A 27,784-nucleotide genomic window follows, 5' to 3' on the forward strand; every position below is an offset into this window, starting at 1 on the left:
GATAGTGAGTGAGTTGGAGTGAGGGGACAGAGAGAGTTGGAGTGAGGGGACAGAGAGAGTTGGAGTGAGGGGACAGAGAGAGTTGGAGTGACAGGACAGTGAGTGAGTTGGAGTGACAGGACAGTGAGTGAATTGGAGTGACAGGATAGTGAGTGAGTTGGAGTGAGGGGACAGAGAGTGAGTTGGAGTGAGGGGACAGATAGAGTTGGAGTGACAGGACAGAGAGTGAGTTGGAGTGAGGGGACAGAGAGAGTTGGAGTGACAGGATAGTGAGTGAGTTGGAGTGACAGGACAGTGAGTGAGTTGGAGTGACAGGACAGAGAGTGAGTTGGAGTGACAGGACAGTGAGTGAGTTGGAGTGACAGGACAGAGAGTGAGTTGGAGTGACAGGACAGAGAGTGAGTTGGAGTGAGGGGACAGAGAGAGTTGGAGTGACAGGACAGTGAGTGAGCTGGAGTGACAGGACAGTGATTGAGTTGGAGTGAGGGGACAGAGAGAGTTGGAGTGACAGGACAGAGAGTGAGTTGGAGTGAGGGGACAGAGAGAGTTGGAGTGACAGGATAGTGAGTGAGTTGGAGTGACAGGACAGTGAGTGAGTTGGAGTGACAGGACAGAGAGTGAGTTGGAGTGAGGGGACAGAGAGAGTTGGAGTGACAGGACAGAGAGAGTTGGAGTGACAGGACAGTGAGTGAGTTGGAGTGACAGGACAGTGAGTGAGTTGGAGTGACAGGACAGAGAGTGAGTTGGAGTGAGGGGACAGAGAGAGTTGGAGTGACAGGACAGAGAGTGAGTTGGAGTGAGGGGACAGAGAGAGTTGGTGTGACAGGATAGTGAGTGAGTTGGAGTGACAGGACAGAGAGTGAGTTGGAGTGAGGGGACAGAGAGAGTTGGAGTGAGGGGACAGTGAGAGTTGGAGTGACAGGACATAGAGTGAGTTGGAGTGAGGGGACAGAGAGAGTTGGAGTGAGGGGACAGAGAGAGTTGGAGTGACAGGACAGTGAGTGAGTTGGAGTGACAGGACAGTGAGTGAGTTGGAGTGACAGGACAGAGAGTGAGTTGGAGTGACAGGATAGTGAGTGAGTTGGAGTGATAGGACAGTGAGTGAGTTGGAGTGAGGGGACAGAGAGAGTTGGAGTGACAGGACAGAGAGTGAGTTGGAGTGATAGGACAGTGAGTGAGTTGGAGTGAGGGGACAGAGAGAGTTGGAGTGACAGGACAGTGAGTGAGTTGGAGTGACAGGACAGTGAGTGAGTTGGAGTGAGGGGACCGTGAGTGAGTTGGAGTGAGGGGACAGAGAGAGTTGGAGTGAGGGGACAGATAGAGTTGGAGTGACAGGACAGAGAGAGAGAGTTGGAGTGACAGGACAGAGAGTGAGTTGGAGTGACAGGATAGTGAGTGAGTTGGAGTGAGGGGACAGTGAGTGAGTTGGAGTGAGGGGACAGAGAGAGTTGGAGTGACAGGATAGTGAGTGAGTTGGAGTAACAGGACAGTGAGTGAATTGGAGTGACAGGATAGTGAGTGAGTTGGAGTGAGGGGACAGAGAGAGTTAGAGTGAGGGGACAGAGAGAGTTGGAGTGAGGGGACAGAGAGAGTTGGAGTGACAGGACAGTGAGTGAGTTGGAGTGACAGGACAGTGAGTGAATTGGAGTGACAGGATAGTGAGTGAGTTGGAGTGAGGGGACAGAGAGTGAGTTGGAGTGAGGGGACAGATAGAGTTGGAGTGAGGGGACAGAGAGAGTTGGAGTGAGGGGACAGAGAGAGTTGGAGTGACAGGATAGTGAGTGAGTTGGAGTGACAGGACAGTGAGTGAATTGGAGTGACAGGATAGTGAGTGAGTTGGAGTGAGGGGACAGAGAGAGTTGGAGTGAGGGGACAGATAGAGTTGGAGTGACAGGACAGAGAGAGAGTTGGAGTGACAGGACAGAGAGAGAGTTGGAGTGACAGGACAGAGAGAGAGTTGGAGTGACAGGACAGAGAGTGAGCTGGAGTGAGGGGACAGTGAGAGTTGGAGTGACAGGACAGTGAGTGAGTTGGAGTGACAGGACAGAGAGTGAGTTGGAGTGAGGGGACAGAGAGTGAGTTGGAGTGACATGACAGTGAGTGAGTTGGAGTGACATGACAGTGAGTGAGTTGGAGTGACATGACAGTGAGTGAGTTGGAGTGACAGGACAGAGAGTGAGTTGGAGTGAGAGGACAGAGAGTGAGTTGGAGTGACAGGACAGAGAGTGAGTTGGAGTGAGAGGACAGAGAGTGAGTTGGAGTGACAGGACAGTGAGTGAGTTGGAGTGACATGACAGTGAGTGAGTTGGAGTGACAGGACAGAGAGTGAGTTGGAGTGACAGGACAGTGAGTGAGTTGGAGTGAGAGGACAGAGAGTGAGTTGGAGTGAGGGGACAGAGAGAGTTGGAGTGACAGGACAGTGAGTGAGTTGGAGTGACAGGACAGAGAGTGAGTTGGAGTGACAGGACAGAGAGTGAGTTGGAGTGAGGGGACAGAGAGAGTTGGAGTGACAGGACAGTGAGTGAGTTGGAGTGACAGGACAGAGAGTGAGTTGGAGTGACAGGACAGAGAGTGAGTTGGAGTGAGGGGACAGAGAGAGTTGGAGTGAGGGGGCAGAGAGAGTTGGAGTGACAGGACAGAGAGTGAGTTGGAGTGAGGGGACAGAGAGAGTTGGAGTGAGGGGACAGAGAGTGAGTTGGAGTGAGGAGACAGAGAGAGTTGGAGTGAGGGGACAGTGAGAGTTGGAGTGACAGGACAGAGAGTGAGTTGGAGTGAGGGGACAGAGAGTGAGTTGGAGTGACAGGACAGAGAGTGAGTTGGAGTGAGGGGACAGAGAGAGTTGGAGTGACAGGACAGTGAGTGAGCTGGAGTGAGGGGACAGAGAGAGTTGGAGTGAGGAGACAGTGAGTGAGTTGGAGTGACAGGACAGAGAGTGAGTTGGAGTGACAGGACAGTGAGTGAGTTGGAGTGACAGGACAGAGAGTGAGTTGGAGTGACAGGACAGAGAGTGAGTTGGAGTGAGGGGACAGAGAGAGTTGGAGTGAGGGGACAGAGAGAGTTGGAGTGAGGGGACAGAGAGTGAGTTGGAGTGAGGGGACAGAGAGAGTTGGAGTGAGGGGACAGAGAGAGTTGGAGTGAGAGGACAGAGAGTGAGTTGGAGTGAGGGGACAGAGAGAGTTGGAGTGAGGGGACAGTGAGAGTTGGAGTGACAGGACAGAGAGTGAGTTGGAGTGACAGGACAGAGAGTGAGTTGGAGTGAGGGGACAGAGAGAGTTGGAGTGACAGGACAGTGAGTGAGTTGGAGTGACAGGATAGTGAGTGAGTTGGAGTGACAGGACAGTGAGTGAGTTGGAGTGAGAGGACAGAGAGTGAGTTGGAGTGACAGGATAGTGAGTGAGTTGGAGTGAGAGGACAGAGAGTGAGTTGGAGTGACAGGACAGTGAGTGAGTTGGAGTGAGAGGACAGAGAGTGAGCTGGAGTGAGGGGACAGAGAGTGAGTTGGAGTGACAGGACAGTGAGTGAGTTGGAGTGAGAGGACAGAGAGTGAGTTGGAGTGACAGGATAGTGAGTGAGTTGGAGTGAGAGGACAGAGAGTGAGTTGGAGTGACAGGACAGTGAGTGAGTTGGAGTGAGAGGACAGAGAGTGAGTTGGAGTGACAGAACAGAGAGTGAGTTGGAGTGAGAGGACAGAGAGTGAGTTGGAGTGACAGGACAGTGAGTGAGTTGGAGTGAGGGGACAGAGAGAGTTGGAGTGACAGGACAGAGAGTGAGTTGGAGTGAGGGGACAGAGAGAGTTGGAGTGAGGGGACAGAGAGAGTTGGAGTGACAGGACAGTGAGTGAGTTGGAGTGACAGGACAGTGAGTGAGTTGGAGTGACAGGACAGAGAGTGAGTTGGAATGATAGGACAGTGAGTGAGTTGGAGTGAGGGGACAGACAGTGTTGGAGTGACAGGACAGAGAGTGAGTTGGAGTGATAGGACAGTGAGTGAGTTGGAGTGAGGGGACAGAGAGAGTTGGAGTGACAGGACAGTGAGTGAGTTGGAGTGACAGGACAGTGAGTGAGTTGGAGTGAGGGGACAGTGAGTGAGTTGGAGTGAGGGGACAGAGAGAGTTGGAGTGAGGGGACAGATAGAGTTGGAGTGACAGGACAGAGAGAGAGTTGGAGTGACAGGATAGAGAGTGAGTTGGAGTGACAGGATAGTGAGTGAGTTGGAGTGAGGGGACAGTGAGTGAGTTGGAGTGAGGGGACAGAGAGAGTTGGAGTGACAGGATAGTGAGTGAGTTGGAGTGACAGGACAGTGAGTGAATTGGAGTGACAGGATAGTGAGTGAGTTGGAGTGAGGGGACAGAGAGAGTTGGAGTGAGGGGACAGAGAGAGTTGGAGTGAGGGGACAGAGAGAGTTGGAGTGACAGGACAGTGAGTGAGTTGGAGTGACAGGACAGTGAGTGAATTGGAGTGACAGGATAGTGAGTGAGTTGGAGTGAGGGGACAGAGAGTGAGTTGGAGTGAGGGGACAGATAGAGTTGGAGTGAGGGGACAGAGAGAGTTGGAGTGAGGGGACAGAGAGAGTTGGAGTGACAGGATAGTGAGTGAGTTGGAGTGACAGGACAGTGAGTGAATTGGAGTGACAGGATAGTGAGTGAGTTGGAGTGAGGGGACAGAGAGAGTTGGAGTGAGGGGACAGATAGAGTTGCAGTGACAGGACAGAGAGAGAGTTGGAGTGACAGGACAGAGAGAGAGTTGGAGTGACAGGACAGAGAGAGAGTTGGAGTGACAGGACAGAGAGTGAGCTGGAGTGAGGGGACAGTGAGAGTTGGAGTGACAGGACAGTGAGTGAGTTGGAGTGACAGGACAGAGAGTGAGTTGGAGTGAGGGGACAGAGAGTGAGTTGGAGTGACATGACAGTGAGTGAGTTGGAGTGACATGACAGTGAGTTAGTTGGAGTGACATGACAGTGAGTGAGTTGGAGTGACAGGACAGAGAGTGAGTTGGAGTGAGAGGACAGAGAGTGAGTTGGAGTGACAGGACAGAGAGTGAGTTGGAGTGAGAGGACAGAGAGTGAGTTGGAGTGACAGGACAGTGAGTGAGTTGGAGTGACATGACAGTGAGTGAGTTGGAGTGACAGGACAGAGAGTGAGTTGGAGTGACAGGACAGTGAGTGAGTTGGAGTGAGAGGACAGAGAGTGAGTTGGAGTGACAGGACAGTGAGTGAGTTGGAGTGAGAGGACAGAGAGTGAGTTGGAGTGACAGGACAGTGAGTGAGTTGGAGTGACAGGACAGAGAGTGAGTTGGAGTGAGGGGACAGAGAGAGTTGGAGTGACAGGACAGTGAGAGAGTTGGAGTGACAGGACAGAGAGTGAGTTGGAGTGACATGACAGTGAGTGAGTTGGAGTGACAGGATAGTGAGTGAGTTGGAGTGACAGGACAGTGAGTGAGTTGGAGTGACAGGACAGAGAGTGAGTTGGAGTGACAGGACAGTGAGTGAGTTGGAGTGAGGGGACAGAGAGAGTTGGAGTGACAGGACAGTGAGTGAGTTGGAGTGAGGGGACAGTGAGAGTTGGAGTGACAGGCCAGAGAGTGAGTTGGAGTGAGGGGACAGAGAGAGTTGGAGTGACAGGACAGTGAGTGAGTTGGAGTGAGGGGACAGTGAGAGTTGGAGTGACAGGACAGAGAGTGAGTTGGAGTGAGGGGACAGAGAGAGTTGGAGTGACAGGACAGTGAGAGAGTTGGAGTGACAGGACAGAGAGTGAGTTGGAGTGACATGACAGTGAGTGAGTTGGAGTGACAGGACAGAGAGTGAGTTGGAGTGACATGACAGTGAGTGAGCTGGAGTGACAGGACAGTGAGTGAGTTGGAGCGACAGGACAGTGAGTGAGTTGGAGTGACAGGACAGAGAGAGTTGGAGTGACAGGACAGTGAGTGAGTTGGAGTGAGGGGACAGAGAGAGTTGGAGTGACAGGACAGAGAGAGTTGGAGTGAGGGGACAGAGAGAGTCGGAGTGACAGGACAGTGAGTGAGCTGGAGTGACAGGACAGTGAGTGAGTTGGAGTGAGGGGACAGAGAGAGTTGGAGTGACAGGACAGTGAGTGAGCTGGAGTGACAGGACAGTGAGTGAGTTGGAGTTAGGGGACAGAGAGAGTTGGAGTGACAGGACAGAGAGTGAGTTGGAGTGAGGGGACAGAGAGAGTTGGAGTGACAGGATAGTGAGTGAGTTGGAGTGACAGGACAGTGAGTGAGTTGGAGTGACAGGACAGAGAGTGAGTTGGAGTGACAGGACAGTGAGTGAGTTGGAGTGACAGGACAGAGAGTGAGTTTGAGTGACAGGACAGAGAGTGAGTTGGAGTGAGGGGACAGAGAGAGTTGGAGTGACAGGACAGTGAGTGAGTTGGAGTGACAGGACAGAGAGTGAGTTGGAGTGAGGGGACAGAGGGTGAGTTGGAGTGACATGACAGTGAGTGAGTTGGAGTGACATGACAGTGAGTGAGTTGGAGTGACATGACAGTGAGTGAGTTGGAGTGACAGGACAGAGAGTGAGTTGGAGTGAGGGGACAGAGAGAGTTGGAGTGAGGGGACAGAGAGAGTTGGAGTGACAGGATAGTGAGTGAGTTGGAGTGACAGGACAGTGAGTGAATTGGAGTGACAGGATAGTGAGTGAGTTGGAGTGAGGGGACAGAGAGAGTTGGAGTGAGGGGACAGATAGAGTTGCAGTGACAGGACAGAGAGAGAGTTGGAGTGACAGGACAGAGAGAGAGTTGGAGTGACAGGACAGAGAGAGAGTTGGAGTGACAGGACAGAGAGTGAGCTGGAGTGAGGGGACAGTGAGAGTTGGAGTGACAGGACAGTGAGTGAGTTGGAGTGACAGGACAGAGAGTGAGTTGGAGTGAGGGGACAGAGAGTGAGTTGGAGTGACATGACAGTGAGTGAGTTGGAGTGACATGACAGTGAGTGAGTTGGAGTGACATGACAGTGAGTGAGTTGGAGTGACAGGACAGAGAGTGAGTTGGAGTGAGAGGACAGAGAGTGAGTTGGAGTGACAGGACAGAGAGTGAGTTGGAGTGAGAGGACAGAGAGTGAGTTGGAGTGACAGGAAAGTGAGTGAGTTGGAGTGACATGACAGTGAGTGAGTTGGAGTGACAGGACAGAGAGTGAGTTGGAGTGACAGGACAGTGAGTGAGTTGGAGTGAGAGGACAGAGAGTGAGTTGGAGTGACAGGACAGTGAGTGAGTTGGAGTGAGAGGACAGAGAGTGAGTTGGAGTGACAGGACAGTGAGTGAGTTGGAGTGACAGGACAGAGAGTGAGTTGGAGTGAGGGGACAGAGAGAGTTGGAGTGACAGGACAGTGAGAGAGTTGGAGTGACAGGACAGAGAGTGAGTTGGAGTGACATGACAGTGAGTGAGTTGGAGTGACAGGATAGTGAGTGAGTTGGAGTGACAGGACAGTGAGTGAGTTGGAGTGACAGGACAGAGAGTGAGTTGGAGTGACAGGACAGTGAGTGAGTTGGAGTGAGGGGACAGAGAGAGTTGGAGTGACAGGACAGTGAGTGAGTTGGAGTGAGGGGACAGTGAGAGTTGGAGTGACAGGCCAGAGAGTGAGTTGGAGTGAGGGGACAGAGAGAGTTGGAGTGACAGGACAGTGAGTGAGTTGGAGTGAGGGGACAGTGAGAGTTGGAGTGACAGGACAGAGAGTGAGTTGGAGTGAGGGGACAGAGAGAGTTGGAGTGACAGGACAGTGAGAGAGTTGGAGTGACAGGACAGAGAGTGAGTTGGAGTGACATGACAGTGAGTGAGTTGGAGTGACAGGACAGAGAGTGAGTTGGAGTGACATGACAGTGAGTGAGCTGGAGTGACAGGACAGTGAGTGAGTTGGAGCGACAGGACAGTGAGTGAGTTGGAGTGACAGGACAGAGAGAGTTGGAGTGACAGGACAGTGAGTGAGTTGGAGTGAGGGGACAGAGAGAGTTGGAGTGACAGGACAGAGAGAGTTGGAGTGAGGGGACAGAGAGAGTCGGAGTGACAGGACAGTGAGTGAGCTGGAGTGACAGGACAGTGAGTGAGTTGGAGTGAGGGGACAGAGAGAGTTGGAGTGACAGGACAGTGAGTGAGCTGGAGTGACAGGACAGTGAGTGAGTTGGAGTTAGGGGACAGAGAGAGTTGGAGTGACAGGACAGAGAGTGAGTTGGAGTGAGGGGACAGAGAGAGTTGGAGTGACAGGATAGTGAGTGAGTTGGAGTGACAGGACAGTGAGTGAGTTGGAGTGACAGGACAGAGAGTGAGTTGGAGTGACAGGACAGTGAGTGAGTTGGAGTGACAGGACAGAGAGTGAGTTTGAGTGACAGGACAGAGAGTGAGTTGGAGTGAGGGGACAGAGAGAGTTGGAGTGACAGGACAGTGAGTGAGCTGGAGTGACAGGACAGTGATTGAGTTGGAGTGAGGGGACAGAGAGAGTTGGAGTGACAGGACAGAGAGTGAGTTGGAGTGAGGGGACAGAGAGAGTTGGAGTGACAGGATAGTGAGTGAGTTGGAGTGACAGGACAGTGAGTGAGTTGGAGTGACAGGACAGAAAGTGAGTTGGAGTGAGGGGACAGAGAGAGTTGGAGTGACAGGACAGAGAGAGTTGGAGTGACAGGACAGTGAGTGAGTTGGAGTGACAGGACAGTGAGTGAGTTGGAGTGACAGGACAGAGAGTGAGTTGGAGTGAGGGGACAGAGAGAGTTGGAGTGACAGGACAGAGAGTGAGTTGGAGTGAGGGGACAGAGAGAGTTGGTGTGACAGGATAGTGAGTGAGTTGGAGTGACAGGACAGAGAGTGAGTTGGAGTGAGGGGACAGAGAGAGTTGGAGTGAGGGGACAGTGAGAGTTGGAGTGACAGGACATAGAGTGAGTTGGAGTGAGGGGACAGAGAGAGTTGGAGTGAGGGGACAGAGAGAGTTGGAGTGACAGGACAGTGAGTGAGTTGGAGTGACAGGACAGTGAGTGAGTTTGAGTGACAGGACAGAGAGTGAGTTGGAGTGACAGGATAGTGAGTGAGTTGGAGTGATAGGACAGTGAGTGAGTTGGAGTGAGGGGACAGAGAGAGTTGGAGTGACAGGACAGAGAGTGAGTTGGAGTGATAGGACAGTGAGTGAGTTGGAGTGAGGGGACAGAGAGAGTTGGAGTGACAGGACAGTGAGTGAGTTGGAGTGACAGGACAGTGAGTGAGTTGGAGTGAGGGGACCGTGAGTGAGTTGGAGTGAGGGGACAGAGAGAGTTGGAGTGAGGGGACAGATAGAGTTGGAGTGACAGGACAGAGAGAGAGAGTTGGAGTGACAGGACAGAGAGTGAGTTGGAGTGACAGGATAGTGAGTGAGTTGGAGTGAGGGGACAGTGAGTGAGTTGGAGTGAGGGGACAGAGAGAGTTGGAGTGACAGGATAGTGAGTGAGTTGGAGTAACAGGACAGTGAGTGAATTGGAGTGACAGGATAGTGAGTGAGTTGGAGTGAGGGGACAGAGAGAGTTAGAGTGAGGGGACAGAGAGAGTTGGAGTGAGGGGACAGAGAGAGTTGGAGTGACAGGACAGTGAGTGAGTTGGAGTGACAGGACAGTGAGTGAATTGGAGTGACAGGATAGTGAGTGAGTTGGAGTGAGGGGACAGAGAGTGAGTTGGAGTGAGGGGACAGATAGAGTTGGAGTGAGGGGACAGAGAGAGTTGGAGTGAGGGGACAGAGAGAGTTGGAGTGACAGGATAGTGAGTGAGTTGGAGTGACAGGACAGTGAGTGAATTGGAGTGACAGGATAGTGAGTGAGTTGGAGTGAGGGGACAGAGAGAGTTGGAGTGAGGGGACAGATAGAGTTGGAGTGACAGGACAGAGAGAGAGTTGGAGTGACAGGACAGAGAGAGAGTTGGAGTGACAGGACAGAGAGTGAGCTGGAGTGAGGGGACAGTGAGAGTTGGAGTGACAGGACAGTGAGTGAGTTGGAGTGACAGGACAGAGAGTGAGTTGGAGTGAGGGGACAGAGAGTGAGTTGGAGTGACATGACAGTGAGTGAGTTGGAGTGACATGACAGTGAGTGAGTTGGAGTGACATGACAGTGAGTGAGTTGGAGTGACAGGACAGAGAGTGAGTTGGAGTGAGAGGACAGAGAGTGAGTTGGAGTGACAGGACAGAGAGTGAGTTGGAGTGAGAGGACAGAGAGTGAGTTGGAGTGACAGGACAGTGAGTGAGTTGGAGTGACATGACAGTGAGTGAGTTGGAGTGACAGGACAGCGAGTGAGTTGGAGTGACAGGACAGTGAGTGAGTTGGAGTGAGAGGACAGAGAGTGAGTTGGAGTGACAGGACAGTGAGTGAGTTGGAGTGACAGGACAGAGAGTGAGTTGGAGTGAGGGGACAGAGAGAGTTGGAGTGACAGGACAGTGAGAGAGTTGGAGTGACAGGACAGAGAGTGAGTTGGAGTGACATGACAGTGAGTGAGTTGGAGTGACAGGACAGTGAGTGAGTTGGAGTGACAGGACAGTGAGTGAGTTGGAGTGACAGGACAGAGAGTGAGTTGGAGTGACAGGACAGTGAGTGAGTTGGAGTGAGGGGACAGAGAGAGTTGGAGTGACAGGACAGTGAGTGAGTTGGAGTGAGGGGACAGTGAGAGTTGGAGTGACAGGACAGAGAGTGAGTTGGAGTGAGGGGACAGAGAGAGTTGGAGTGACAGGACAGTGAGTGAGTTGGAGTGAGGGGACAGTGAGAGTTGGAGTGACAGGACAGAGAGTGAGTTGGAGTGAGGGGACAGAGAGAGTTGGAGTGACAGGACAGTGAGAGAGTTGGAGTGACAGGACAGAGAGTGTGTTGGAGTGACATGACAGTGAGTGAGTTGGAGTGACAGGACAGAGAGTGAGTTGGAGTGACATGACAGTGAGTGAGCTGGAGTGACAGGACAGTGAGTGAGTTGGAGTGACAGGACAGTGAGTGAGTTGGAGTGAGGGGACAGAGAGAGTTGGAGTGACAGGACAGTGAGTGAGTTGGAGTGAGGGGACAGTGAGAGTTGGAGTGACAGGACAGAGAGTGAGTTGGAGTGAGGGGACAGAGAGAGTTGGAGTGACAGGACAGTGAGAGAGTTGGAGTGACAGGACAGAGAGTGAATTGGAGTGACATGACAGTGAGTGAGTTGGAGTGACAGGACAGAGAGTGAGTTGGAGTGACATGACAGTGAGTGAGCTGGAGTGACAGGACAGTGAGTGAGTTGGAGTGACAGGACAGAGAGTGAGTTGGAGTGACAGGACAGAGAGAGTTGGAGTGACAGGACAGTGAGTGAGTTGGAGTGAGGGGACAGAGAGAGTTGGAGTGACAGGACAGAGAGAGTTGGAGTGAGGAGACAGAGAGAGTCGGAGTGACAGGACAGTGAGTGAGCTGGAGTGACAGGACAGTGATTGAGTTGGAGTGAGGGGACAGAGAGAGTTGGAGTGACAGGACAGTGAGTGAGCTGGAGTGACAGGACAGTGAGTGAGTTGGAGTGAGGGGACAGAGAGAGTTGGAGTGACAGGACAGAGAGTGAGTTGGAGTGAGGGGACAGAGCGAGTTGGAGTGACAGGATAGTGAGTGAGTTGGAGTGACAGGACAGTGAGTGAGTTGGAGTGACAGGACAGAGAGTGAGTTGGAGTGAGGGGACAGAGAGAGTTGGAGTGACAGGATAGTGAGTGAGTTGGAGTGAGGGGACAGTGAGTGAGCTGGAGTGACAGGACAGTGAGTGAGTTGGAGTGAGGGGACAGAGAGAGTTGGAGTGACAGGACAGAGAGTGAGTTGGAGTGAGGGGACAGAGAGAGTTGGAGTGACAGGATAGTGAGTGAGTTGGAGTGACAGGACAGTGAGTGAGTTGGAGTGACAGGACAGAGAGTGAGTTGGAGTGAGGGGACAGAGAGAGTTGGAGTGACAGGACAGTGAGTGAGTTGGAGTGAGGGGACAGTGAGTGAGTTGGAGTGACAGGACAGAGAGTGAGTTGGAGTGAGGGGACAGAGAGAGTTGGAGTGACAGGACAGAGAGTGAGTTGGAGTGACAGGACAGAGAGAGTTGGAGTGACAGGACAGTGAGTGAGTTGGAGTGACAGGACAGTGAGTGAGTTGGAGTGACAGGACAGAGAGTGAGTTGGAGTGAGGGGGCAGAGAGAGTTGGAGTGACAGGACAGAGAGTGAGTTGGAGTGAGGGGACAGAGAGAGTTGGAGTGACAGGATAGTGAGTGAGTTGGAGTGACAGGACAGAGAGTGAGTTGGAGTGAGGGGACAGAGAGAGTTGGAGTGAGGGGACAGTGAGAGTTGGAGTGACAGGACAGTGAGTGAGTTGGAGTGACAGGACAGTGAGTGAGTTGGAGTGACAGGACAGTGAGTGAGTTGGAGTGACAGGACAGAGAGTGAGTTGGAGTGACAGGACAGTGAGTGAGTTGGAGTGAGGGGACAGTGAGTGAGTTGGAGTGAGGGGACATAGAGAGTTGGAGTGAGGGGACAGAGAGAGTTGGAGTGAGGGGACAGTGAGAGTTGGAGTGAGGGGACAGAGAGAGTTGGAGTGACAGGACAGAGAGTGAGTTGGAGTGAGGGGACAGAGAGAGTTGGAGTGAGGGGACAGTGAGTGAGTTGGAGTGACAGGACAGTGAGTGAGTTGGAGTGACAGGACAGTGAGTGAGTTGGAGTGACAGGACAGTGAGTGAGTTGGAGTGACAGGACAGTGAGTGAGTTGGAGTGACAGGACAGTGAGTGAGTTGGAGTGACAGGACAGTGAGTGAGTTGGAGTGACAGGACAGTGAGTGAGTTGGAGTGACAGGACAGTGAGTGAGTTGGAGTGACAGGACAGAGAGTGAGTTGGAGTGAGGGGACAGAGAGAGTTGGAGTGAGGGGACAGAGAGAGGTGGAGTGACAGGATAGTGAGTGAGTTGGAGTGAGGGGACAGAGAGAGTTGGAGTGACAGGACAGAGAGTGAGTTGGAGTGAGGGGACAGAGAGAGTTGGAGTGACAGGACAGTGAGTGAGTTGGAGTGACAGGATAGTGAGTGAGTTGGAGTGACAGGACAGAGAGTGAGTTGGAGTGAGGGGACAGAGAGAGTTGGAGTGACAGGACAGAGAGTGAGTTGGAGTGAGGGGACAGAGAGAGTTGGAGTGACAGGACAGTGAGTGAGTTGGAGTGACAGGACAGTGAGTGAGTTGGAGTGAGGGGACAGAGAGTGAGTTGGAGTGAGGGGACAGAGAGAGTTGGAGTGACAGGACAGAGAGTGAGTTGGAGTGACAGGACAGTGAGTGAGTTGGAGTGAGGGGTCAGAGAGAGTTGGAGTGACAGGACAGTGAGTGAGTTGGAGTGACAGGACAGTGAGTGAGTTGGAGTGAGGGGACAGAGAGAGTTGGAGTGACAGGACAGAGAGTGAGTTGGAGTGAGGGGACAGAGAGAGTTGGAGTGACAGGACAGTGAGTGAGTTGGAATGACAGGACAGTGAGTGAGTTGGAGTGAGGGGACAGAGAGAGTTGGAGTGACAGGACAGTGAGTGAGTTGGAGTGACAGGATAGTGAGTGAGTTGGAGTGACAGGACAGAGAGAGAGTTGGAGTGACAGGACAGAGAGAGTTGGAGTGAGGGGACAGAGAGTGAGTTGGAGTGAGGGGACAGTGAGTGAGTTGGAGTGACAGGATAGTGAGTGAGTTGGAGTGTGGGGACAGAGAGAGTTGGAGTGACAGGACAGTGAGTGAGTTGGAGTGACAGGACAGTGAGTGAGTTGGAGTGACAGGACAGTGAGTGAGTTGGAGTGACAGGACAGTGAGTGAGTTGGAGTGACAGGATAGTGAGTGAGTTGGAGTGTGGGGACAGAGAGAGTTGGAGTGACAGGACAGTGAGTGAGTTGGAGTGACAGGACAGTGAGTGAGTTGGAGTGACAGGACAGTGAGTGAGTTGGAGTGACAGGACAGTGAGTGAGTTGGAGTGACAGGACAGTGAGTGAGTTGGAGTGACAGGACAGAGAGTGAGTTGGAGTGAGGGGACAGGGAGAGTTGGAGTGAGGGGACAGGGAGAGTTGGAGTGACAGGACAGTGAGTGAGTTGGAGTGAGGCGACAGAGAGAGTTGGAGTGACAGGATAGTGAGTGAGCTGGAGTCAGGGGACAGAGAGAGTTGGAGTGAGGGGACAGAGAGTGAGTTGGAGTGACAGGACAGTGAGTGAGTTGGAGTGACAGGACAGTGAGTGAGTTGGAGTGACAGGACAGTAGTGAGTTGGAGTGAGGGGACAGAGAGAGTTGGAGCGACAGGATAGTGAGTGAGTTGGAGTGAGGGGACAGAGAGAGTTGGAGTGACAGGATAGTGAGTGAGCTGGAGTGAGGGGACAGAGAGAGTTGGAGTGACAGGACAGTGAGTGAGTTGGAGTGACAGGACAGTGAGTGAGTTGGAGTGACAGGACAGAGAGTGAGTTGGAGTGAGGGGACAGAGAGAGTTGGAGCGACAGGATAGTGAGTGAGTTGGAGTGAGGGGACAGAGAGAGTTGGAGTGACAGGACAGTGAGTGAGTTGGAGTGACAGGATAGTGAGTGAGTTGGAGCGAGGGGACAGAGAGAGTTGAAGTGACAGGACAGTGAGTGAGTTGGAGTGACAGGATAGTGAGTGAGTTGGAGTGAGGGGACAGTGAGTGAGTTGGATTGAGGGGACACAGAGAGTTGGAGTGAGGGGACAGAGAGAGTTGGAGTGAGGGGACAGAGAGAGTTGGAGTGAGGGGACAGAGAGAGTTGGAGTGACAGGACAGTGAGTGAGTTGGAGTGACAGGATAGTGAGTGAGCTGGAGTGAGGGGACAGAGAGAGTTGGAGTGACAGGACAGAGAGTGAGTTGGAGTGACAGGACAGTGAGTGAGTTGCAGAGAGCTGTGTACACGGTGAGCTTCCTCATTGGTGTTTGTGGAGGTGTCGTCTGCTCTCATTCTGGTCTCACCTTCGTAATTGACGCATCCATTTGAATCCTCGTGACCAGCCATTAACTGCTCCACTTCATTTTCTGTCATCTTCTCACCTACCGAGTAACATAAGAACATAAGAACATAAGAACTAGGAGCAGGAGTAGGCCATCTGGCCCCTCGAGCCTGCTCCGCCATTCAATGAGATCATGGCTGATCTTATATGGACTCAGCTCCACTTTCCGGCCCGAACACCATAACCCTTAATCCCTTTATTCTTCGAAAAACTATCTATCTTTATCTTAAAAACATTTAATGAAGGAGCCTCTACTGCTTCACTGGGCAAGCAATTCCATAGATTCACAACCCTTTGGGTGAAGAAGTTCCTCCTAAACTCAGTCCTAAATCTACTTCCCCTTATTTTGAGGCTATGCCCCCTAGTTCTGCTTTCACCCGCCAGTGGAAACAACCAAGTAAGGAGACCAAAACTGAACACAATACTCCAGGTGTGGCCTCACTAACACCTTATACAATTGCAGCATAACCTCCCTAGTCTTAAACTCCATCCCTCTAGCAATGAAGGACAAAATTCCATTTGCCTTCTTAATCACCTGTTGCACCTGAAAACCAACTTTCTGCGACTCATGCACTAGCACACCCAGATCTCTCTGCACAGCAGCATGTTTTAATTTTTTATCATTTAAATAATAATCCCTTTTGCCGTTATTCTTACCAAAATGGATAACCTCACATTTGTCAACATTGTATTCCATCTGCCAGACCCTAACCCATTCACTTAACCTATCCAAATCCCTCTGCAGACTTCCAGTATCCTCTGCACTTTTTGCTTTACCACTTATCTTAGTGTCGTCTGCAAACTTGGACACATTGCCCTTGGTCCCCAACTCCAAATCATCTATGTAAATTGTGAACAGTTGTGGGCCCAACACTGATCCCTGAGGGACACCACTAGCTACTGATTGCCAACCAGAGAAACACCCATTAATCCCCACTCTTTGCTTTCTATTAATTAACCAATCCTCTATCCATGCTCCTACTTTCCCCTTAATGCCATGCATCTTTATCTTATGCAACAACCTTTTGTGTGGCACCTTGTCAAAGGCTTTCTGGAAATCCAGATATACCACATCCATTGGCTCCCCGCTATCTACCGCACTGTTAATGTCCTCAAAAAATTCCACTAAATTAGTTAGGCACGACCTGCCCTTTATGAACCCATGCTGCGTCTGTCCAATGGGACAATTTCCATCCAGATGTCTCGCTATTTCTTCCTTGATGATAGATTCCAGCTTCTTCCCTACTACCGAAGTTAAGCTCACTGGCCTATAATTACCCACTTTCTGCCTACCTCCTTTTTTAAACAGTGGTGTCACGTTTGCTAATTTCCAATCCGCCGGGACCACCCCAGAGTCTAGTGAATTTTGGTAAATTATCACTAGAGCATTTGCAATTTCCCTAGCCATCTCTTTTAGCACTCTGGGATGCATTCCATCAGGGCCAGGAGACTTGTCTACCTTTAGCCCCATTAGCTTGCCCATCACTACCTCCTTGGTGATATCAATCCTCTCAAGGTCCTCACCTGTCATAGCCTCATTTCCATCAGTCACTGGCATGTTATTTGTGTCTTCCACTGTGAAGACCGACCCAAAAAACCTGTTCAGTTCCTCAGCCATTTCCTCATCTCCCATTATTAAATCTCCCTTCTCATCCTCTAAAGGACCAATATTTACCTTAGCCACTCTTTTTTGTTTTATGTATTTGTAGAAACTTTTACTATCTGTTTTTATATTCTGAGCAAGTTTACTCTCATAATCTATCTTACTCTTCTTTATAGCTTTTTTTAGTAGCTTTCTGTTGCTCCCTAAAGATTTCCCAGTCCTCTAGTCTCCCACTGATCTTTGCTACTTTGTATGTTTTTTCCTTCAATTTGATACTCTCCCTTATTTCCTTAGATATCCACGGTCGATTTTCCCTCTTTTTACCGTCCTTCCATTTTGTTGGTATAAACCTTTGCTGGGCACTGTGAAAAATCACTTGGAAGGTTCTCCACTGTTGCTCAACTGTTTCACCATAAAGTCTTTGCTCCCAGTCTACCTTAGCTAGTTCTTCTCTCATCCCATTGTAATCTCCTTTGTTTAAGCACAAAACACTAGTGCTTGATTTTACCTTCTCACCCTCCATCTGTATTTTAAATTCCACCATATTGTGATCGCTCCTTCCGAGAGGATCCCTAACTATGAGATCCTGAATCACTCCTGTCTCATTACACAGGACCAGATCTAGGACCGCTTGTTCCCTCGTAGGTTCCATTACATACTGTTCGAGGAAACTATCGCGGATACAGACTCATTAGATGATTAAAGGTAGCTAAATTCAGGGATAAACCCTCACTACTGATGTATTCCAGCTATAATACCAACTTTATTTATCTTCTCAGATTTAAAAATGTTTAATTGTCCCACAATGGAGCCAAAATAACATCAACTGCAGACGGGAATCTAATTGAGGGCTTTGGGTTGGTTTGTACATAGAATAATAACAGATAACCAGGAGTGAGTTACACTGGAATCTAATTGAGGGGTTCAGAGCTGTTTATACACAGAATAACAGTGACCCAGTGGACTGGAATGATGAGCTCTGATAGGCTCCGTGATCTGAGTGTGTTTAAATTACAGACTGGGTGGAGTGAATGGTAGTAACAGATTCCACAGAAAGAGATGAAAGTTGATCTCCCTCAGTATGGATCGGGCATTAACCACTGCTGGAAGCACTCAATCACATGATAGCGAAAATCACGTGATGTCACCCTGATGGGATGGCAGAGCTTTGGATGAAGTTAGGTTTAAGAAGGGTGTGGAGGGCGGAGATTATTAGAATTATCAAATTAAAAGGGGGAAGGGACACAGACGAGGGTTTCCGCAGCAGAGGAGTTGAACTTGGGGCAGAAACGGGTGATGTTGTCATGGTGGAAGTAACAGTTTTACTCATCCTCAGAATTAGAGCTGATGTAAACCAGTTTGATACACACATGAACAGGGCCAACTAGCTGCTCCAGTGCACTCTGCTGACACACAGCTAGCACAGGGCGTAAAGCTAGGGAATGCCAGACATTTCAGATCCTGCAGAAAGATGCAGAGTGAGGACAACACTGTGACAGACATGCCCAGCGCTCGCTATGGCTGAATTCCCGGGCAGTGAGTTTCTGTTCTGGGTCTGGTCCATGGTGAGACCATGCAGTGATGGTCTGAGACAAGGACCTAGTCGGCCATGTTGAAGGTGAATGATCCCATTACTGCCCCAGCAGAGCAGTGGAGATTTGCCTAGATCCCAGCTTCTGATGGCCGGCTGATAGTCAAAGGCTCGATCTCACAGAGCATCACTTCCATAATATTGGTCAAACAATTCTGCTCTCCCTCCTAGTGTTGAACTACTCGAGAGAGAGAGCCACACATCTGTTCCACTTATTATTTCAAACCACTATTCCAAAATCCTCTTCTAGGGCCCAATGTCCCTCGCAACCTGTGTTTTAACTCTCCCCTTTGCTAATGATTAACTGCAATCCGATGGATTCCCTGCAACCCTGTTCTTTTAGAATCCCACAGAATCTCTAATAATTTTAATAATCGCTTATTGTCACAAGTAGGCTTCAATGAAGTTACTGTGAAAATCCCCTAGTCGCCACATTCCGGCGCCTGTTCGGGGAGGCTGGTATGGGAATTGAACCTGCGCTGCTGGCATTGTTCTGCATTACAAGCCAGCTGTTTAGCCCACTGTGCAGGAGGAGGCTATTTGGCCCATCGAGTCTGCACCACTAAAAGAGGTCCCTACCTAGGCCCACTGGGGCCACCCCATCCTCGCAAACTAACCTGCACATCCCAGGACACTAAGGGGTATTTAGCATGGCCAATCCACCTAACCAGCACATCTTTGGACTGTGGGAGAATACCAGAGCACCCGGAGGAAACCCGCGGAGAGAATGTGCAAACTCCACACAGCTCGTCACCCGAGGTTGGAATCAAATCCGGGTTTGCTTTATTGTTCCTGACTTGGAATAGCCCTGGAGATAGCTAGGTGAGCCATGGCAAAACAAACCCGATCAGTGGACACACCTCTGCATTAACCTCCCCCACCCAAACATGCAGGTGCCATGGACTGCGCAATGTAAAGGGACATAAGGCAGCGCCCAGTGATCACTGGCAGTAATGGACTGTATTGTTCAGAGGGCATTTAATAATCAGTTATGATATTGGGGAGTTTTATGATATCAGAAACGGTCAGTTTGTTAAGAAGGTGAGTGTGGGCTGGGGTTTATGGGTAGTGTGTGTTATGTACTCTGGGATAACACAGGCTGCAACTGGATGCAGCTTTAACCAAAAGATACTCCAGACCTTGAAGTTAGTTCAATCTGATTTATTGAACCAGTAGCACAGTTAGCACAGTTCTCTATGGGTTCGACTCTCTGCTAACCTAAGTGTGGTTACTCTGTCTGACTGAACCAGACTAGTTCTTAGCCATGTGCTGGAGGTGTGATACTGTACATACACCCTGACTCACTCTGTAGATGTTCATCAGTGTAAAGAGCCGGAGTGTGAGTGCCTCGTGCCTTTTATAGTGAGATACCACCCCTGAGTGTCCTGCCTGCTCATTGGTCATGTCCTGTTCTCTGTGTTCATTAACTGCCTGTCTGTGCCTGTCTGGATATCATTATCTGCATGACTGCATATCATGACATCTCCCTTTTTTTATGTTTTGTTGGCACATGGGAACGTACTTACATGTGGTGGCATATATTAACATATTTACAAGCGGTTGCATATGTGGACGTATTTACATGTGAAGACAGCTGTGATTTACATGTGAGAAAACAGAACATAGCAAACAAAACAAATGTTCATAAGTCCAGTCTCTGGGGCTTGTGTCTGATCCTTGTCGACCGCCAGAGAGGTGGCGGTGGGGACGACGGCGCCTTGACAGGCGGGATGGAAGCCTGACTGGTGGCCTCGTAGTTCGAGGAATCAGGAGGTGGCAAAACAACGGAAGGAAACGGAGAAGAAAGCGGTTGCGGGCAGGCAACCTTGCGCAGTGCTGTCGCACAACAGAACGATCAGCCAGACGCACAACATACGAGCGGGGCGCAGCCTGTCAAACAACGACAGCTGGAGCTGACCAGCCACCATCCGGTATCTTGATCCTGACGGTGTCTGCTGGGGATAACACGGGCAAATCGGTGGCATGAGCATCATAGCCCTGCTTTTGCCGGTCTCGGAGACGCTGCACCTTCTGTAGCACCGGGAGGTGATCCAGATTGGGCAAGTGTATGGCTGGAAGTGTCGTCCGCAGGTCCCTGTTCATCAGGAGTTGAGCCGGCGACATGCCAGTGGACAGTGGGGTCACCCTGTACCAAGCAGCGCGAGGTAGATGCCAGAAGCAGAATCCGCGGCCTTGCAGATGAGCTGTTTCACAATGTGCTCCCCTTTGGACTTTCCCATTGGACTGCGGATAGTGTGGGCTGGAAGTGACTTGGTATGACTTGGCAAACATAGACCACGCGTGGCTGTTGAAGCACGGGCCATTGTCACTCATGACAGTGAGAGGGATACCATGCCTCGAGAATGTCTCCTTACAGGCCTTGATGACGGTCCGAGATATGAGGTCCGAGAGCTTCATGACTTCAGGGTAGTTGGAGAAATAGTCAATAATCAACACGTAGTCACGACCATTCGCACGAAAGAGGCCGATGCCAACCTTGGACCACGGGGAGGTCTCGATTTCATGCTGCTGGAGCGTCTCCTTGCTCTGCGCTGGCTGGAAGCGTTGACAGGTCGCACAGTTCAGGACCGTGTTCGAGATGTCCTGGCTAATACCGGGCCAGTAGACAGCCTGCCTGGCTCTGTGCCTGCACTTCTCGACGCCCAGGTGTCCCTCATGGATTTGGCGGAGCACCAAGCTCTGGAGACTGAGTGGAATGACAATCCGCGGAGTCCAGCTTGAGGAGGATACCATCAATCACTGTCAGGTCGTTCGTCCTTTACATTATAAAATTGAGGGCACTGCCCTTTCGAGGTGGTGCATGACACACTGCAAGAGGGGGTCTTTGGCTGTCTCCTCGCGGATATGAACCACCTTCTCATCAGGTGCCGGGAGGGTGCTAGCACATAGCTGCACCTGTGATTCAATCTGCCAGATGATTTCCAGCGGTTCACTAGGCAATGTGATGGAGCGGGACAATGCATCAGCGGTGATGAACTCCTTGCCAGGTGTGTACACTAAGTCAAAGTCGTACCTTCTGAGTTTGAGGAGGATGCGCTGCAACCGAGGCGTCATGTCGTTCAGGTCCTTGTGGATAATGTGGACCAGAGGCCTATGATCCGTCTCGACAGTGAATGTTGGCAGGCCGTAGACACTAGTCGTGAAACTTGAGAATGCCAGTGAGAAGACCCAGGCATTCCTTCTCTATTTGCGCATACCTTGTTTCGGTGGACGCCATGGCCCTCGATGCGTAGGCTACCAGTGCCCAGGATGAAGTGTCATCACGTTGAAGCAACACTGCACAGATGCCATCCTGGTTTGCATCTGTCGAGATCTTCGTCTCCCTGTCTGGGTTGCAAAATGCCAAGACGGGTGCAGTGGTGAGCTTGGCTTTCAGCTCCAACCACTCTGCCTGATGTGCTGCCTTCCACTCAAAGGCAGTGGACTTTTTCACCAGGTTTCGTAGGGCCGTGGTGTGTGAGGCCAGGTTTGGGATGAACTTGCCCAGAAAATTGACCATGCCCAGGAAGCGCAACACCGCCTTCTTGTCTTCAGGGACCTTCATGGCTTTGATGGCCATGACCTTGTCTGTGTCCGGGTGCACGTCCTGCTGAGAGATCTGGTCACCTAGGAACTTGAGTGTCAACATGCCAAAGTAACATTTGGACCTGTTCAGTTCAGGCCATTGGCATGGACACGGCAGAATACCTACTGGAGATGGGAAACATGCTCTTCAGGGGTTGTGGACCTTATGATGATGTCGTCCACATACACACAAACCCCCTCAATACCCTCCATCATCTGCTCCATGATGCAATGGAAGATCTACGATGCTGAGACAATGCCAAACGGTGTGTTGAAGGTGCAGAGCCTTCTGCTGGACTCATCCAGCTGGATTCGCCAAAATCCATGTGACGCATCTAACTTGGTGAAAAAACGTGCGTGTGCCATCTCACTGGTGAGTTCCTCCGCTTCAGGAAGGGGTAGTGTTCACGCATTATATTCTTATTGAGATCCTTGGGATCAATGCAGATGCGCAGGTCGCCCGAAGGCTTTCTAACACATACCATCGAGCTGACCCAGTCAGTCGGTTCGGTTACCTTGGAAATGATGCCCTGTTGCTGAAGATCCTTGAGCTGTGCCTTCAGGCGCTCCCTCAGCAGAGCCGGGACCCGGCGTGGTGCGTGGGCCACTGGCTTGGCATCAGGTCGTAGCAGAATCTTGTATCGATATGGCAGCGTGCCCATCCCGTCGAACACATCCGGATACTGAGCGAGGATGTCGTCAATGCCGGCCTGAAGATCCACACTGGAGGATGTCGTTGTGTAAACCTGCTGCACGAGGTTCAGCTGCTTGCAGGCATGCGCGCCAAGTAGGGATGCCCTGTCTGGCTTGACAATTTCAGAACGTAACCGTGCATGGGTGCTCCAGTTGGAGACGAGTAGATGGCAGGACACCAGTGCCGTGATGGCATTTCCATTGTAGTCCCGGAGCCTGCAGGCTGCTGGAAGGATCTTGGGGGCTTCTTGATGCGTTTGAAATCTGCCTGTGAGACGAGGTTGGCAGAAGCACCTGTGTCCAGCTTAAACTGGATGGAGCAGTGGTTGACCTGCATCACCGCACGCCATTCGTCCGCAGAATCTACAGCGAGGATGGATTGAATTTGTGATGAGTTGGATGTGGCATATTCACATTTGGTAATGATGCCCACACAGTAGGCGGAGTCCAGGCATTCTTCCTCTGGATCCGTTGTGCTACCAGGATGAGAATCCTGTAATTGTTGTTGCACACTCTGAACGCGCCGTCGTCGGAATTGGGAGCGCTGGCCCCTGACTGGTGGTGCAGACCTGCACAAGGCTGCATAGTGTCCAGGCTTCCCACAGTAAGGGCAGCACGGTAGCATTGTGGATAGCACAATTGCTTCACAGCTCCAGGGTCCCAGGTTCGATTCCGGCTTGGGTCACTGGCTGTGCGGAGTCTGCACGTCCTCCCCGTGTCTGCGTGGGTTTCCTCCGGGTGCTCCGGTTTCCTCCCACAGTCCAAAGATGTGCAGGTTAGGTGGATTGGCCATGATATATGTGTCCAAAATTGCCCTTGGTGTTGTGTGGAGGTGTTGAGTTTGGGTAGGGTGCTCTTTCCAAGAGCCGGTGCAGACTCAAAGGGCCGAATGGCCTCCTTCTGCACTGTAAATTCAATGATAATCTATGATTAATCTAGGACAAAGGTTCGGCACGACATCGTGGGCTGAAGGGCCTGTTCTGTGCTGTATTTTCTATGTTCTATGTTTCTCATTTTCATCTGCTTTGTACTGGGCATAGCGATTTTTGGCGTGGTCCTGCACTCTGCCTGTTTCAATCGTGACTGGCAGGGTCATGTGCTTGATTTTCAGTAGCTGCTCTCTCAGAGGATCAGAGTGAACTCCAAAAACGATTTGGTCTCTGATCATGGAGTCAGCAATATCACCAAAGCTGCAGGACAGCGCTAGCAGGCGGAGGTCAGTTAAGAAGGAGTTGAAAGATTCATCTTTACCTTGTAGACGTTGTTTGAATATGTAGCGCTCCAAGATTTCATTGGTGTCCACTTCACAGTGACTGTCAAACTTGTCCAGGATGGTCTGAAACTTTGTCTTCTGGCCTTCAGTGAAGTGAAAAGAGTTGAAGAGTTTGATGGCTTGATCACCCGCTGTTGAGAGGAGAAGCGCGATCTTCCTTGCATCAGACGCACCCACGAGGTCTGAAGCTTCCATGTACAGCAGAAACTTTTACTTGAATGTCCACCAGTTGCCAGTTGGCACTGAGATTGCCGGAGGTCCTGAGCTGGTGAGGACCCTGAATCTTCTCCATGGTGCCTGGATACATTCGCTGGTCGTCACAGAACGGACTGAGGTAAACCACCTAGATTAAGCAGTGTCCTGGTAGCATGTTGTGTTATGGACTCTGGGATAACACAGGCTGCAACTGGATGCAGCTTTAACCAAAAGATACTCCAGACCTTGAAGCTAGTTCAATCTGATTTATTGAACCAGTAGCACAGTTAGCACAGTTCTCTATGAGTTTGACTCTCTGCTATCCTAAGTGTGGTTACTCTGTCTGACTGAACCAGACTAGCTCTTAGCCACGTGCTGGAGGTGTGATACTGGACATACACCCTGACTCACTCTGTAGATGTTCATCAGTGGAAAGAGGCGGAGTGTGAGCGCCTCGTGCCTTTTATAGTGAGATACCACCCCTGAGTGTCCTGCCTGCTCATTGGTCATGTCCTGTTCTCTGTGTTCATTAGCTGCCTGTCTGTGCCTGTCTGTATATCATTATCTGCATGTCTGCATATCATGACAGGCGGCATGGTAACACAGTGGTTAGCACTGTTGCTTCACAATGCCAGGAACCCGGTCTGGGTCACTGTCTATGAGGAGACTGCACGTTCTCCCTGTGTCTGCGTGGGTTTCCACCGGGTGCTCCGGTTTCCTCCCAGAAGTCCCAAAAGGCCTGCTTGTTAGGTAATTTGGACGTTGCATTGTTAATGTAAGCCTGCTTGTCACACTAATAAAGATTATTATTTTTACAGTTCCCAGGAAGAGGAGTGAACAGCAGACAGGCAAGGGCAGGAAGCTTGAGAGAGTTACGTTCTGAACAGCTAAATGGAGGGAAAGGAGGAGAAATTAACAATCAATAATAATCTAATATCGATATCCAGATCCTCTGTGTGCAATGGAAAGAACTCCAAGCTCACCTCCTCTCCAAACTGAAGGGTTACTATAACAACTCACCCAGTGTAGCTAGCACGTGACGAAGCTCAGCTCCCATAACAGTTCCATTTCCTTCCTTGTCAAAGACTTTCAAACCTTCTACAAAGTCTTCATATGTGCCTTGGTCCTTGTTCCTGGAGATGTGCTGCAGCATTGGGAGGAAGGTCTCAAAGTCCAACATCTTCTGATTCATCTCTGCAAGGAGCAAAACACACTGTCACTCAGACTGATGGGATCCTCCAGAAAGCAGGTCTGGCTGGAGTGAGAGAAGTTTGAAGCGCTTCAGGCCTCAAGGGCAAATTGTGTTAAAAAAATTAGAGGGTCAATTCTACCTGCTTGGAACCTCAGGATGATTCAGGGAGTGAACTGAATACAGGCTACCGTCCATTCTAATGGATATTAATAAAGGTGTATATGTTGTCCTGCAACCAGTTCACAGGAAAACCAGCAGAACCAGGGAAATGAAAGAGCACGAAAAAAAGCGAGAGTGAGAGTGGAGTCGGGAGGATAAAAATGCGAGATTTGAGATCGGAACTGGGAGGATAAAAGAGCGTGAAAAAGAGCGAGACTGTGAGTGGAGTCGGGAGGATAAAAGAGTGTGAGAAAGAGCGAGACTGTGAGTGGAGTCGGGAGGATAAAAGAGTGCGAGAAAGAGCGAGACTGCGAGTGGAGTCGGGGGGATAAAAGAGTGTGAGAAAGAGCGAGACTGTGAGTGGAGTCGGGAGGATAAAAGAGTGTGAGAAAGAGCGAGACAGTGAGTGGAGTCGGGGGGATAAAAGAGTGTGAGAAAGAGCGAGACTGTGAGTGGAGTCGGGAGGATAAAAGAGTGTGAGAAAGAGCGAGACAGTGAGTGGAGTCGGGGGGATAAAAGAGTGTGAGAAAGAGCGAGACTGTGAGTGGAGTCGGGAGGATAAAAGAGTGTGAGAAAGAGCGAGACTGTGAGTGGAGTCGGGAGGATAAAAGAGTGCAAGAAAGAGCGAGACTGTGAGTGGAGTCGGGGGATAAAAGAGTGTGAGAAAGAGCGAGACTGTGAGTGGAGTCGGGAGGATAAAAGAGTGTGAGAAAGAGCGAGACAGTGAGTGGAGTCGGGGGGATAAAAGAGTGTGAGAAAGAGCGAGACTGTGAGTGGAGTCGGGAGGATAAAAGAGTGTGAGAAAGAGCGAGACAGTGAGTGGAGTCAGGGGGATAAAAGAGTGTGAGAAAGAGCGAGACTGTGAGTGGAGTCGGGAGGATAAAAGAGTGTGAGAAAGAGCGAGACTGTGAGTGGAGTCGGGGGGATAAAAGAGTGTGAGAAAGAGCGAGACTGTGAGTGGAGTCGGGAGGATAAAAGAGTGTGAGAAAGAGCGAGACTGTGAGTGGAGTCCGGAGGATAAAAGAGTGTGAGAAAGAGCGAGACTGTGAGTGGAGTCGGGAGGATAAAAGAGTGCGAGAAAGAGCGAGACTGTGAGTGGAGTCGGGAGGATAAAAGAGTGCGAGAAAGAGCGAGACTGTGAGTGGAGTCGGGAGGATAAAAGAGTGTGAGAAAGAGCGAGACTGTGAGTGGAGTCGGGAGGATAAAAGAGTGCGAGAAAGAGCGAGACTGTGAGTGGAGTCGGGAGGATAAAAGAGTGTGAGAAAGAGCGAGACTGTGAGTGGAGTCGGGGGGATAAAAGAGTGTGAGAAAGAGCGAGACTGTGAGTGGAGTCCGGAGGATAAAAGAGTGTGAGAAAGAGCGAGACTGTGAGTGGAGTCGGGGGGATAAAAGAGTGTGAGAAAGAGCGAGACTGTGAGTGGAGTCCGGAGGATAAAAGAGTGTGAGAAAGAGCGAGACTGTGAGTGGAGTGATCGCCTGGATTTTGGCGCTCCTGAAGTGACATCAGAATTCAGGGTAAGGAGACGCAGGGTAAGGAGAAACGACTCATTGTGTGAGTTTGGTCGGGTAAGTATTTACTATTTAAATCGCTTATAGTTTGTAAGGGATATATTATCTGGTCTATATTTGGAAGGGTTATGTTCTGTAGTAACGAGGACCAGGAAAAAAAGGCCAGAGAATAATTGATATAAATTGATCTTAAAGGTTTAGTTAAAAGTTAGTTGATAAGTAGAACCTCAAAGGTAGTGATAGAACCGTAGAAAGGTACAGCACAGAAGGAGGCCATTTGGTCCATCTTGTCCATGCCAGCCCGAGGACACCCAGGTGCCCTTTCTCATCTCAACTTCCAGGTCCATGGCCCTGTAGCTTACAGCACTTGAGGTGCAGATCCAGATTTTGTTTTAATAGTTTAGGGTCTCTGCCTCCACCACCAACTCGGGCAGTGAATTCCAGTCCCACTACCCTCTGCATAAAAAAGTTCTTCCCCCTGTACCCTCTATATCTTCTGCTGCTTATCTTGAATCTATGTCCCCTGGTTTGAGAATTCTCCACCATGGGAAATAATTTTATCCTGTCCACTTCCCCTCATAATTTTGTACACCTCAACTAAATCACCCCTCAGCCTTCTTTGTTCCAAGAGAAATACCCCCAATCTACCCAATTGTAGCCACACTTTCCGAGCCCTGGCAACATTCGTGATCTCAGGATTAGTATCAGTGCCACGTGCTAGTCAGAATGGCAGGATATGTTGGATGAATAAGTGGTTGAAGAGATGGTGTGAGGGGGAGGTTTTCAGATTCCTGGGACATTGGGACCAGTTCTGGAGGAGGCGGGAACAGTACAAACTGGATGGGTTACACCTGGGCAGGACTGGGACTGATGTCCTCCGGGGAGTATTTTCCAGAGTGGTTGGGGAGGGTTTATACTAAAATGGCAGAGGGGTTGAGAACCTGCATCAGAGGAGGGGGAAACACAGACAATAACAAAAGACAGAAAGGGGAATAAAAAAGTGATACTCAGAGAAATCAGGGGTCAGAATAAAACAGA

At 50.6% G+C, this 27,784-nt stretch overlaps 1 protein-coding gene across 2 annotated transcripts in view; it reads right to left on the minus strand.

Annotated features, from left to right (window-relative positions):
* LOC140398330 (myosin light chain 4-like) overlaps nucleotides 1-27,784 on the minus strand; it is a 243,091-nt gene that overhangs the window by 57,988 nt on the left and 157,319 nt on the right. The window contains exons 4-5 of one of the 2 annotated variants that reach the window (XM_072486902.1): nucleotides 24,907-25,080; nucleotides 14,909-14,986 (exon numbers count right to left, since the gene is read on the minus strand). In XM_072486902.1, the coding sequence (XP_072343003.1) occupies nucleotides 14,909-14,986; nucleotides 24,907-25,080 (252 nt within the window). The remainder of the gene's footprint in view (nucleotides 1-14,908; nucleotides 14,987-24,906; nucleotides 25,081-27,784) is intronic. The other variant, XM_072486903.1, reaches the window with a different exon arrangement.

The sequence above is a fragment of the Scyliorhinus torazame genome, chromosome 21 (assembly GCF_047496885.1).
Source record: "Scyliorhinus torazame isolate Kashiwa2021f chromosome 21, sScyTor2.1, whole genome shotgun sequence".
NCBI lineage: Eukaryota > Metazoa > Chordata > Chondrichthyes > Carcharhiniformes > Scyliorhinidae > Scyliorhinus > Scyliorhinus torazame.